This window comes from Vicugna pacos, chromosome 11 (assembly GCF_048564905.1).
Source record: "Vicugna pacos chromosome 11, VicPac4, whole genome shotgun sequence".
Lineage (NCBI taxonomy): Eukaryota > Metazoa > Chordata > Mammalia > Artiodactyla > Camelidae > Vicugna > Vicugna pacos.
In genome coordinates, this window is record NC_132997.1 from 49,576,405 (window position 1) to 49,591,236 (window position 14,832).

Sequence of the window (14,832 nt, forward strand, 5' to 3'; positions counted from 1 at the left end):
GTCTATTTCTGTTTTGTATTTATGCTTTGTTTGTTTTTTTTTTTTTAGATTTCCACATATCTTTGTCTATTTTTTAACTGGGTTATTCTTTTTTGTTATTGTTGAGTTTTAGAAGTTCTCCATGTATGATAGGTGTTAATCGCATATGTGATATATGATTTACAAATATTTTCTCCTATTCTGTGGGTTGCCTTTTTACTCTGCTTATGTTGTCTTCTGTATACAAAATTTAAAAATTTTTATGAAGTCCAGTTTATTTATTTTTTCTTTTGTTGCCTGTACCTTTAGGGTCATATACAAGAAATCATTGCCCAATCCAATGTTATGAAGCTTTTGTCCTGCTTTCTTCTAAGAGTTTTATTGTTTTAGGTCTTACATTTAGGTACTTGATTTATTTTGAGTTAATTTTTACATATGGTATTAGGTAAGGGTCCAACTTCATTCTTCTGCATGTAGATTCCTAGCACCATTTGTTGAAAACACTGTCCATTCCCCATTGAATGGTCTTGCCACACTTGTCAAAAATCATTTGACCATACATACAAAAGTTCATTTCTGGGCTTTCTGTTCTATTCCATTGACATATATGTCTGTCTTTACGCTAGTACACACTATTTGATTATTGTACCTTTGTAGTAAGTTTTGATATCAGGAGGTGTGAGTCTTCCAGTTTTGTTCTTCTTTTTAAGATTGTTTTGGCAATTTTGGGTCCCTTGAGATTCCATATGAATTTTAGGATGGAATTTTCTATTTCTGTCTTTGGTACTTTGATAGAGATTGCATTGAATTTGTAGATCACTTTGGGTAATACTGACATTTTAACAATATTGTCTTCCAATCCATGAACGTGGGTTGTGTTCTCATTTATTTATGTTGTCTTTGATTTCTTTCAGCATTTTTTTTTGCAGTTTTCATTGTATAAGTCTTTCACCTCCTAAGTATTTTATGCTTAGACTTGTTTTAGTAATTTTCTTTTCAAATTGTTCATTATTAGTATATAGAAATGCAACTGATAGTTGTGTGTTAGCTTTGCATCGTGCTACTTTGCTGAATTTACTCATTAGCTCTAACAAGTTTTTTTGTGGAATCTTTAGCATTTTCTAATAGAAGATAATGTAGGTGGGTTTTGTGTTTTTTAGAAATATGTCCATTTTATCTAGGTTATTCAGTTTGTTGGTGTACAGTTTTTCATATAAGATAATTTTCTCATTTTACTTCTTCCTTTCCAGTTTGTGTACCTTCCTTTCATTGCTTATTCTTGCCTAATTGCCCTAGCTAGAACTTTAAGTACCCCTAAGTTGAATAGAAGCGGTGAAAGTAGGCATCCTTATTCTCCTTTTTGATAAAGGAAAAGCTTGCAGTCTTTCACCATTGAGTATGTTTGCTGTGGGTTTTTCAAATGTGTCTTTTATTATGTTAAGGTAGTTTCCTTCTATTCCTGGTTTATTGAGTGTTTTCTTTTTGGGAAAAATACTAAATTTTGTCATGTTTTTTCTGCATCAATTGAGATGATCATTTTTTTTCCTTTATTTGGTTTAATGTGTGGTATATTACATTTGTCGATATTCATATGTTGGAACATCCTTGCATTCCAGGAATAAATCCTACTTAGTCATGGTGTGTAATCATTTTAGTATGCTGCTGAATTCTGTTTGCTAGTATTTTGTTGAGGATTTTTGCATCAGTGTTCATAAGTGATATTAGTCTGTAGTTTTCTTTTTTTGTAGTGTCTTTTTTCTGATTTTGGTAAAAGGACAATGCTGGCCTCATAGAATGAGATAGGAAGTGTTATTTTCTCTTCAGTTTTCTTGAAGTTTGAGAGGAATTTGTATTAGTTCTTTAAGCATTTGATAGAAGTCTCCAGTAAAGCCATTAGGCCCAGGGCTTTTCTTTTGTCGGGAAACTTTTGACTACTGATTCAGTGTCCTTGGTAGTTATAGGTCTATTCAGATTTTCTGGTTTTTTCTTAGTCTTGGTAGGTTTTGTGTTTTTAGGAATTTGCCCATTTCATCTAGATTATTCAGTTTATCAGTGTACAATTTTTCATAGAACTCTCTTATAATGCTTTATATTTCTGTAGAATTGGTAGTGGTGTCCCCACTTTCATTTCTGATGTTAGTAATTTGAATCTTCTTTTTTTCCTAAGTCCATCTAGCTAAAAGATTGACAATTTTGTTGACAAAAATTCTTTACAAATAAATAACTTGGTTTTATTAATTTTCTCTTACTGTTTTTCTATTCTCTAATTTACCTCTGCTTTAATACTTCCTTTCTTCTGCTAGCTTTGGGTTAAGTTTGTTCTTATTTTTCTAGTTTCTTAAGTTGTAAAGTTAGGTTGTTGATCTGAGATCTTGTTTTTTAATATAAGCATTATAACTATACATTTCTCTGTTAGCACTGCTTTCACTGTGTCCCATAAGTTTTGTGTTTTTGTTTTCATTTGTCTTTAAATATTTTCTAATTTTCCCTGTGATTTCTTTTTTGATCCATTGGTTGGTAAAGACTGTTGTTTAATTTCTGCAAAATTTGAAATTTTCCAGTTTTACTTATATTATTGATACCTAATTTCATGTGATAGTCTGCTTTTGCCATATCTCACCTTATTTTTTAATTGGTTCTGATTTAAAACATCAATTCGTTAAATAGACATTAACTATTTAATATGTGCCAACCATTAGTTAGGTACTAAGGATGCAGTAATAAATAACACTGCTCTTGCCCTTAGGGTACTTGTATGCTTATGATATGGTATGATGAATGCCTGGATGGGGATAATTTAGGGTACTGTGGGAGCATATAGAAGGAAACCTAATTCTGGACTTGATAAGGTAGAAGTTGAATGTTCTCATTAGTCACTTGCATCATTTAAAAAATTGAGATATAATGGACAAGGATTAGCCAGGAAAATTGGGGAGAGGGGAAAAATAGTGGGCATGAGAAAGGTATTCCAAACAGAGAGAATATTTATGAAGGCCAAAGAGAAGAGAACATTTTATGTCAGATACCTAACAAATAGTTTGTTCAAGAGGTTAGCACATGAACTAGGGGTGGGGGATGCGTTTTGTGAGAGTGGTGAGAGATGAGGTGAGATGGGTAAGTAGAAACCATCTCCTGAGGGACTATGTAAGCCTTATGGAAGAGTCTGAATTGTTCTGCATGCAGTGAGAAGCTGTTGAAAAGCTTTAAATAGGGGTGTTTATGTGATTGTATGATTTTCATTTTAGAAACATCATTCTGGCTGCAGAATGGCTAAAAACCTGGGGGTAGGGACAAAAAAATCAGGGAGAGGCTGTTGTAAAAATTTAAGTAATAGCTGATAATAGCTAGTGGGTATGGAGAGAGGTGGATAGGCTATCAAGCTACTAAGGAAGTGGAATGGCAGAGTTTGATGGTGGACTTGATATGGGTTTCTGGCTTAAACAACTTAGATGAGTTCTATTCAGCAAAATGGAGGACACAAAAGAAGCAGGTTTGGTGTATGTGGAGATAATAAATCTCATTTAGTTTACTATATTGTTTTCTGTTTAAAACTTTATTATTTTCTCATCAAAATGGCATTGAATGTTTTTTAACCCTTGTTTTGCTGTGTTTAGTCATAGGAAGTTCATTGGGTCCTCTGAGTAACTACCCTTTAATCTGGCATTTATGGGTAAGATTTCCATATAGAATGGCTGAAAATAAAATATTCTGAGGAGGGAGGGTCTAGCTTAGTGGAAGAGCACATGGTTAGCATGCATGAGTCCTGGGTTCAATCCCCAGTGCCTCCATTAATAAACAAACAAACCTAATTACTCCCCCCCCAAAAAAACCTAAAAATAAAAACCTGAGAATATGTATAATTATTTTTCATTGAGGACAATATTCATTCTTTCTCATGTACTTTCTATTTCCTTATTGACTTCTCTTCAAGTCACTATTTTGGGCTAGTTATTACTTATTTTTCCTTTCATGCAAATTCCTTACAAGTAGAGTGACTAAAATTTCCTAGGCATATTTCATTCTGTAAGCGGTAAGAATGACACTAAAGTGAGCTAATAAATAGTTTTTACGCTTTTTTTCTTCTCCAGACCTCTCTGTTGTTAACAGTAAAAGGTCACAAATATGTTTGAAGACCCCTTGTGCTCTTTGCCTTCCTTTGTTAGAGGTAATGACTATTCTGAACTCAGTGTGTATTCTTCCATCTTTTAATACTTCAGCACATATATTTAAATTTTAAACAATATATCATACTCTGTGTATCTTTCTGCAACCTTTTTCAGTCAATATTTTTAAGTAAATTCATCCATGTTGATGAAATAATTGCTGAACAGTGTTTTATGCCCCAGTTGATTTATTCATTCTTCTGTGGATAGAGGGGCATTTAGGTTACTTCCAATTTTTTGCTATGTTAAACAAGATTTCACCAGAATTTTCACTTGTCTTCTTGTGCCCATTATACACACACAAGAGTTTCTTTAGGGTATGTATGAGTCAGGTATATACTTCTCAAACTTTGCTAGATATGACCAGATCATTCTCCAGAGCAGAGGACCAATTAATACTCGTCACCAGCACTGTAGGAGAGTTCCCATTTCTTCATATCCTTGCCAACACTTGGTTTTTGTCAGATTTAAAATTGTAATAGTTTAGATGTGAAATGGTAGGGGAGAAGGATGATTTTTTAAAAATTGCCCTCCCCCCCCAAATCAAAGAAATGCTCATTTTAGTGGATTTATATTGATGCCTTGTTACTCCTTGATTAATTTTGTCTGTTTCTTAATCTTTTTTGGGCCTACCTTTTGAGATACTTTCTTGATATTTTAATATAGAATCTAATAAGTTATATGCATTTTGGCATTAATGATGTGTTTACAGTTCATAGAGACTGTTTCTTTAGTTTCAGGTTGTTCCTAATCCTGATTTGTTGAATAGATTCATATTTTCCAAAGATATTATACTATTTTTTTAGCTGTGTTTTTTTTTTCTCTCGTATAGAAAATCTTATGTGTAAAATTCAGTGTACTTCAGGTGGAAGTTGAATGGTCTCGTTGGTCACTTGCATCACTATCTTCATGGGCTTATAAGGTTACTACGCCAAGCAGTAGATTCTCCACACTTCTCTGGAGCTCACTCAGCTTTGAGTATACCATACTACCTCAGCTGCAAGACATCAGCTTCGCAAGTGTATGCATTTTAAACATATTTGTCCTTTACAAATCAAGTTTTTATCTACTAAGTGTTCCTGTAAACTGTAAGAACTTTTAAATTAAATGTCCTAGTTTATTGATGAGCCACAAGAAATGTATTTCTAAGTAAAATTTTCCTATACTGACATAATAGTTTAGTTTATATTATGATAATAAATCAAAAGGACTCTTTTTGGTGTTAGTTTTGACTTTAAATTTGGGTTACTACATTCAGTTTGATATGCTCATGTCAGTCATCCGTGCCACTTCCTTTGAACCAAAGGAATTTGCAGCTTATTCTTTTTTCTCATCAAATTCTAACTATTGGCCCTTTGTATGAAAGCTTTTTATAGTCTCTTCACCAACATCACTTTCCTCATCTCATTTTCTTCATCTTCTTGCCCATTTACTTTTTCTTCTCATGTTATTTATTTTGGAAGCAGCCTTCCCATTCAAATGCTGCATCACTTCTTTTCCATTTTCTTTTAAGAATATAATTCCCAGGCATTTTGCCTTTGGTAATTGTGAGTAGGTCAATAGTTAGATAAGCAGAGGTACTTCAGCTACCAAAGCAGACTTGCTAAAGATCTTCTACCGTCTCTATCATGCTTTCATATAATGTTGCCAGGATATCAGATCATCTGAAAGGTATTTCTGGTGCTACCTCCATGAATTAATCACATACTGTCCTCTTATGTCTTTTGCATGGCCCTAAAAAACACATTAATTGCTGCCTTATAAATTCTTCTTAGAACTGTATACCAGTTCTCATAGCTGAAAAATAATAGGAGAGTCAAAATTCAGTATGTTTCTTTTGTTTTTGGAATTGCATTGTGTTAAACTATTAATAAGTTAGTTTCTTGGTATCCTTTCCTAGGTTAGAGTGTAGAGTAGAGAGTAACTGTCTAAATAGGATCTTCATCTTCATTTTAGGAGAGCACTGATAATCACTTACTATCCATAAGTGACTATCAGGAGATAGGGAAAAAAATAGTGAATGGAGGTAGTTATCTGATTTGGATATTTGATTATATTGGTCCATGTGATCCTCTAGTGCATACACCTCCATGCTAGGACTCTGCTTGGTGCTGGAATCTAACAGGTCATATCCTCAGACTAGATTGGACAATAAATGTCTAATCACTAGCAAAATGGGCCCATGGCTTTATTTCCTCTTAATTTGTTTCTCATGAACTCCTTTTCTGCTAGCATGTTTTTAAAAACATACATTGACACCATTGGATGAGTTATAGCTAAGTCTGGTTCTGGCCAATTTGCTGACTTGTTGAAGTGTATTCAATCAAAATTTATTAAGGAAAGCATCATTGTGTTCTTTTTTCTAGCAATTTCCTTTGTGATGTTATCAGATATATCAGACATATGTTTCTTCTGCTTAAATACCTAGGAGTGAATTGACTGGGCTGCACGGTAGCTTTATATTTAACTTTTAAGAAACCAACAAATTGTCCCATTTTATATTCCTGTCATCAGCATATGAGAGTTTCAGTTCCTCCACATACTTGCAAACACTTGCAAATAAGTCCTCCAGTTATGTTCTGTGTTAAAATTGCTTTCACTATTCTAGATTCTCTGAATTTCCATATAAATCTTAGGATCAGCTTGTCAGTTTATAAAAATGCCTGTAGCAATTTTCATTGGAGTTGTTTTGAATCTTGGGGAGAATTTGGGCAGCACTGTCATTTTAATAAGATACAATTTTCTAGTTCATAAACATGCTGTATCTCTCCATTTATTTAGGTCAGAAAAGTTAGTGTAGGAGATAAGATACTTTGACATTAGCCTTAAACCACTGTGAGCCTCAGTTACTGTTTGACTGTTGGTGTCCCAAGTTGGAAAAACATTCTCCTTTCCCATCTCCCCTCCTCCTCCTCCTCTTTCCTCTGTGACTTTCACTGAAAGTGAATTTATCACAAGGTCAGTTTTTAATTCATATCCTGTCTTTGTCCTTTTCTGTTCAAAATGTTTATATTGTTTTGGTTTCTAAATATCTATTATATTTAGAAGTATATTGACAAATGAAGTGTGATAACGCATTGTCCAAAATAGGAACATGAAACTGTAACTGGCTTAGTGGACGGTATCCATTTTGGGATATGACATAATATCTTTTTCACTGGATTGCCATGAGAATCAAATGAGCTATCAGCATGTGAGAACTAAAGCTGCAAGATGCTGTTATTAATGTTTTTATTTAAGAGGTACCCAAATAACCTTTTTTAATATTGAGATATAATTGACATATAAAATTGTAACATTGTATTCGTTTTGGGTTTATAACACGATGGCTTGGATATGTACGTATTGGGAAATGGTCACCATGGCATGTTTAGTTAGCATCCATCATCACACAGTTGCAAAATCTTTTTTCTTGTGATGACTTTTAATATCTAACCTTTCAGCAACTTTCAAATACATAGTGCAGTATTGTTAACTATAGTCACCATGCTGTACATTACATCCCCAGAACTTATTTATCTTATAGCTGGAATTTTGTACCTCTTGACCACTTTCATTCATTTCTCTCATATTATTTTTAGTTACATAAAACTTCTTGTATCCTTTCAAAGTCCAGCCTATACTAAGGTTCCCTGATAGAAGTCTCACTTTCATTTCTGTACACCTCACCCCGCCCCTTTCTTCTTCCTATATGAGCTACCACTTTATTAGTTTTTTTTTCATTTCTACCATTTCTTTTTGAAAATATAAGCAAATGTGTGTATATATATATATATATATATATATATTTCTGTTTCCTCTCAACATCAACACAGAAGGCAGCATGGTGTAAGTACTTTCTGTAGTTTGGTATTTTAATTTTATTGCTTTGTTTTAGATATTACTTCGTATCTTTAGAAATCCTCTTCATTTCTTTTTACAGCTGCATGTTACTCTACTTTGTGGGATTACCATAGTTTATTTAACCAGGCCCCTATTGATGGACATCTGGTTTGTTTGCAGTCTTTTGCTATTATAAAAATAATACTGCCAATAGCATTGTTTATAATATTATTTTGTATTTTTGCTAAGTGATCTTTGGGATTTTTTTTTCCAGTAGTGATGCCAGTGAATCAAAAAGTAAATGCATAGGAAATTTTTGCTAATATTGTCCCAATTTCCCCCTGTAGTGGTTGTGTTATTTTGTATTCCCACCAGCAATGTAGGAGAGTGCCTATTTCCCACAGCATCACGAAAAAAAGGTCAGACTGAGATTTTTGCCAATTTGATACCTCACTTTTCTTTAAATGTATATTACTTTCTTTGTTTATAATTTTTTTGTGCCTCAGACTTTTCTTTTGGAATTATTTTCCTCCTCTTTGAAACACATCCTTTAGAAGCCCTTGCATGAACTTTGTTTGGCTTGAGACTTTTTTGTGCTTCCTGAATCTGAAGTTTCATGTGTTCTAATTCTGGAAAATTGTCCATCATTATTTCTTTAAATAGTGCCTCTGCCACATTCTGTTGTCTTGTGGCACTGCAAGTAGACATAATTAGACCTTATTTTTTCTTCCTTGTCTTTTAACTAGCACTTCATATGTATCCCTCTTCTCTGCTGCTTCCTGGGTAGTTTATCCCATGGTAATTTACTCAGTTCTCTCATTTAGTTTTATTCTCTTTTTTGTTGTGTCTGACTTGCTGTTTAACCTGGCCAATACATTTTCATTTCATTGATAATATTTATAATGAATGGGAGTTCTATTTTTCCCCCCACTCGAATCTGCCTGGTCTTTTTTAGGGTATCTTACATGTTCATATTTTCTATTTTTTAAAAATTCTTTACACATTTTAGTCATGGTTGTTTTGTATACTTAATAAGAAAACACCCACATCTGAAGACCTTGGGGGAAGTCCAGTAGTATTTTTGAATAGTTTCTGCTGATTTTACTCATAGTGGCTTGTTTTATCACATGCTTTATAATTTTGAATTATGTGTACTTTTTCACATTGTGTGTGAGAATGTTGCAAAACCTGAGGTGAGGGTGCATTTTGCAAAGTAAAAATGTTGCTTCTGCCCAATGTCCTATGACATTACCAACTATGACCACTTTAGGTTAAATTCTTGGCTTTAGTTTCCCAGACCACGGAGATAGCATATATTCGAAATCAAAACCTCCCTGAGGGCATGTCTGTGGAATTCTAAGGGATTTTTTTTCCCCCTGCCTGTAGTGCAGACTGAGAAAATAAGTTCTTTTGTTGTTCCTTTTTGCCAGCTGACAGTTTTTTCTAGCTTATTCTTTCTCGAGATGTAATTCTTCAAGGGTCTGCTTTGCCACTTTGTACGGGCCTGACTCTTTATCTCCTTTCCTAGTGGTTAAAAATGAAGCTTCCAGGTTTCTGATCTGGTGACTGCCTCCAGGGTAGATGCAGTTTCATCCTCTGCTTACCTCTGAGTTTCCAGTTCCTTTTTGGTTTTGGCCCCCCAAATTCGCTTAAGTCCTGTGAAGTTGGCCATAGTATAAGTGGATAATTGTTACATTCTATCCAGCATTCCTAGGTACAGTTGACCCTTCAACAATGCTACAGTTAGGGGTGCTGACTGCCTGAGCAGTTGAAAATCTGCATGTAACTTTTGACACCTCCCAAACTTAACTACTAACAGCCTACTGTTGATGAGAAGCCTTACTGATAACTTAAACAGTTGATTAACACATATTTTGTATATTATATGTATTTTATATATATAGTATTCTTACAATAACATAAGCTAGAGAAAAATGTTAAGAAAATCAAAAGGAAGAGAAAAAACATATACAGTACAAACGTGTGTTTATTGAAAAAAATCCACATAGAATGGAACCCTTGGAACAAAGTTGCAGTTCAAACCTTTGTTGTTCAAGTGTCGACTGTGCTTTATATCAGAGGCTATTCCCCCGCCTCCCCCCACCCCCCCTGGAATATGTGGTCCAGATGTAATTCTGTGTTGCTTACTTAACATGAAGTAAACCCAAAACAACATGAACTAATCAGGCCCTTAAAATCTCCAGTTAACTCATCTGATTTACTGCTTATAAAAATGGAATGTTATGTTTGCTATTGTTCTGTACATATCATTTGGAGTATACTTTGTACATTTATTTTTTTCTATAGTTCTTTCCCTGTTTTTTTCTTTATTATTATGAAAGTAGTGGTAATTATACAATATTTTAAAAAGTAGAAAGTTGTTTAGTAAACAGCTTACTTGTAATCCATCTCCCAGGGTAACAATTTAACATTTTGACATATTTCTGTCTAGAATTTTCTGGCTTTTCTATATGACACTTGAAATTATCTTTCTTTATGAAAAATACTATTCCATTATGCTGACTTACCTGCCTATACATTTCCTTGCTTTTAGTTTATTATAATTTTTTGTTATAATATCGTTTATACAAGGTGTTTCTTCCCCAACCTCTAGTCTAAGCTCATGAAAACAATTGAAAAATAGTAGTAAATATCAATTCATAGGGTCTAAAATTATTATTCTTGTTTCATGTTGCTGAACGTTTTAAAAATAAAGTTACCAGTTTACTACTACTTCCCCTGTAAGTTTTGCCATTTTATGGTATAATATTAGGAGCACAAACTTCTAGAGTTATATTGTGCAGATTCCAGTTCTGGCTTTTAGCTGTGTGACCTTGAGCAAATAGTTAACCTCCCTCTACTTCTTCATCTGAATTGCTTTGAATAGTAAATGAGTAATAAATGCCCAGCACATAGTAAGACCACAATAAATATAGGCTATTGTTTAATTAAGTTTCGTATTTCTTTAATGATTAGTGAGGCTAAATATTTTCCTAAGCGTTTTGGTTTTATATGTCTATCTATCTATGTGTATGTATGTATGTATGTGTATAGATGGATAGATATAAAATCTCATGTGAACTGTCAGATATCTCCCTTTAAGATAGAAGTTTCCCTTCAGAAACTGGTTGACCTGCCAACACCAAAAGCACAAATTATAAAAGATGAATAAGTTAGACTTCATCAAAATTAAAACTTCTGTGCTTCAAAGTGTACCACCAGGAAAGTAAAAAGACTGCCCACAGAATGGAAAGAATGTTTGAAAAAATCACATAAGGGACTTGTATCTGGAATATATAAAGAACTCTTAACGATTAGTCAATAATAAAAAGACAAATAACCAAATTTTTAACTGGGTAAAAGATTTGAATAGACATTTTTCCAAAGATGATATACAAATGGACAATAAGTGTGTAAAAAGATGTTCAAGATTATTGTTAGGGAAATACAATTCAAAACCACAGTGAAATACTACTTCATACCCATAATGGCTATAATAAAAAAGATGGACAATAACAAGTGTTGGTGAGGATGTGGAGAAATTGGAACCGTCATACATTGCCGATGGGATTGTAAAATGGTGCAGCCACTTTGGAAATCAATTTGGTAGTTCCCAAAATGTTAAGCATAGAGTTGCCATGAGAACCAACAATTCCACTGCTACATATATACTCAAGAGTAATGAAAACATATGTCCACAAAAAAACTCGTACATGAATGTTCACAGTACGTTATTCACAAAAACCAAAAAAGTGGAAACAACTCAAATATCCATCAATTGATAAGTAAAATGTCATCTATCCATACAGTGAACTAGTATTTGGCAATATAAGGAGTGCTGTAATTTCCTGTGAATGTTGAAAACATGTTGTGCGGAGAAGGCTAGTCACCAAAGACCATATGTTGTATGATTCTATTTGTGTGCAATAACCAGAATAGGTAAATCTGTAGATACAGAAAGTAGATTAGTGGTGTCTAGGGATGGGGCAGGAAAAGGGGAGATAATTGGTAGTGACTGCTTATGGTTAGAGTTTCTTTTCGGGGTGATGAAAATGTTCTAAAATTAGATTATGGTGATGGTTGTGAAACTCTGTGAATATACTAAAAACTGTTGGGTTCTTTAAAAGGGTGAACTTTATGGTATATAAATTACATATTAATGCTTTTGAAAAGGGGAACCGTAAGGGAAGGGAAGAGGGGAAGGAACCAGCTGACAGATTTGTCTCTTTTCCTGTCTATCTCTGGCCCAGATTGTTGATTAAGAGTAAGGTAGATGTATCTCATATGGTGATTCCTGCTGTGTTAGAAAATTGCATGCTTCAGCTTAATCGATGCTTCATTTTGGTATTATGGCTGGTAATTGAAGTCTTGACGTCTTTAGGTCCCACATCCCCTATTAGCTGTGTGATTCTTGCCATATTTATTACCTTGAAGATTGTTCCTTTATTTATTAACTGAGGATAATTCCTGCTTTTCTTATCTCAGAAGGTTGTTGTGAAGTTTAACTGAAAATGAGATAGTACTTTGAAAGCTGCATAGTTCTAGTAAATATATAATAGTATTAAGATTACTAAAGTTCTTTGTATTTTCTTTCCGTAGGAGTAAAACACAAGTCTTTTCTAACAGTTGAGGACTGTTTTGAGTTGGGCAAAGTGGCCTACACAGAAGCAGATTATTACCATACAGAACTGTGGATGGAACAAGCACTAAGGCAGCTGGATGAAGGCGAGGTTTCTCCCATCGATAAAGTCTCTGTTCTAGATTATTTGAGCTACGCGGTCTACCAGCAGGGAGACCTGGATAAGGCACTTTTGCTCACAAAGAAGCTTCTTGAACTAGGTATGTTAATTTAGCTTAATTCAAGATTATAGATATATTGGGGGATATATAGATCTACTAATTAAATATACTTGTATATAATAATTATGATATATATATAGAAAAAGTTCCAAAGTTACATGACTATATATATATGACTTTGTATCTTATCATATAGCTTTGGTACTCTTTATTTGTTATAAGTCAAGAGTCCCATCTGTCGGACATACTTTACCCTTTCTCTATTTATCCTCGAAATAAATGGCAACTGAATTTTCTCTCCTAATAGCACCTACAACAGTAGCTGTGTTTCTCTGCTCTTTAGTCCTCAGGAAATTCAAAATTGGATCTAACCTAGCTAACTCAGTCAAAAATATTTATTTACTATATTGCCATGTTAAATATTAACCAGTATCCTTTGAAGGACATCTTTGGTGTATTATATTTCATACTTAGAAATAGTGATTTGAAATGTTGACCTAAATAAAAAGGTAAAATGAGGGAAGCTCAAAATTGTCAAAAGGATGCATTTATTCAGGAATAGCAGAGGAATTTCAGTTCAGGACATGCAAACTATAGGAAGCTATAGGTGAGTCCATTGAGGGTTTGGGGTAGGCTGTATTTATGGGCAGGGAATGACAAAAGGGAAGAATTCAGTTAGAGTCTATTAAAATAAAAAATAAATGGAGACCAACTTTGAAAATTCCATGAGCAGGTGGAACCAGTCCAGTCATATAAGCGAAGCTCAATTTAGCTTATTTTGTGAGACCAACCCAACCTGGGTCATGTTCCTGGAAACCATAAGCAAAATGTACCAAGATTGGTATGGGGCAACCCCTGACCAACTCCCTCTAATTTAAGAAAATTCCAGTATCATCAGTTTTCTGAAAATTAGGCATTTATGGGAAATCAGTCTCTCAGTCCTTTTTTTTTTTTAATTTAATTTTTAAAATTGAGTTATAGTCAGTTTACAGTGTTGTGGTCTCAGTCCTTAAGTTTTGTGTTCCTGAGGGTCCAGGCGTGAGATTTTATAGCCTCTGGTTCTATCTTAGATTGAAATTCTTTCACAGAGACTGAAAATATATTTGATTGTCATATTCAAATGTAAGGAAAATATATCTTATGAAGATTTTACCACTGATTCTTTGAACAGAGATATGTGTTTCTTTAAGTATGATCCAGGGGCCACGTGCATTAAAATTACTGGGATACGTATTAGGAATGAAAATTCCTTAGTCTCCACCCCAGACCTACTAAGTCAGAATCTCTGGATATGGAGTTGTATGCTGATAAATTCATTTGGCCTTTGGTATATAATGAAGCTTTAAAACTGAAAAAAAAATTCTTGTTCTGAATAGGTAACTATGAGTATATTAGAAGAGTCAAACAATTCAAAAGGATTGATCATCTGAAAATGAACTTTTAATAATTAGCTTATTTCTTATTTGAGTGAATTAATAAATTGAGATATTAGTTGAAGTACCCTTTTTTTTCAAGTATTTTTTAGTGATTTTTTTTTTCTTCCTGACCTAAAAATACTTTATTCACTATAGGAAATTTTTAAAAATAGAAGAAATTATAGAAGAGTCATCCATAAGCCAATCATCCAGAGATATCCACCAGTTTTTTGTTTCCTTGCAGTAGACCACCCTTCCCCCTGCCACACACACTTTTCCCTTTTCTTTTACAAAGTTAGGCTTATATTGTGTGTATTACAACGTATATTATGAGCAGTTTCTCAAGGACAAGAAATATTTTACAAATCTAAGGCTAGATTTCCTAAACACTTTAGTTAATGTCACAATGAAGTTTCTATGTACTGTTCTTCCGTTTTTATTTGTGTGTGTGTGGTGGTTTGGATGTTTTTCCTCCTGGGTGGACAGAGTAGTCCTTTTTCCCCTACTAAACGATAGCTAAAAATTATGACTGGCAATTCAGGAGAAGTTAGTGAATTCTGGCTTACTTGAAAATTGTACCTTTAGTTTCTCTTTTCTGTCTCACTTAGAATTTTGGAACTGAAATCCATGCAGCTCTCAGAAGTAGGCTGTGT

The 14,832-nt window shown here is 33.8% G+C and overlaps 1 protein-coding gene across 2 annotated transcripts in view; it reads left to right on the top strand.

Moving 5' to 3' along the window:
• P4HA1 (prolyl 4-hydroxylase subunit alpha 1) overlaps positions 1 to 14,832 on the top strand; it is a 67,844-nt gene that overhangs the window by 21,408 nt on the left and 31,604 nt on the right. For both annotated transcript variants that reach the window (XM_006218975.4, XM_006218974.4), the window contains exon 6: positions 12,564 to 12,803. In XM_006218975.4, coding sequence (XP_006219037.1) covers positions 12,564 to 12,803 — 240 coding nt within the window. The remainder of the gene's footprint in view (positions 1 to 12,563; positions 12,804 to 14,832) is intronic.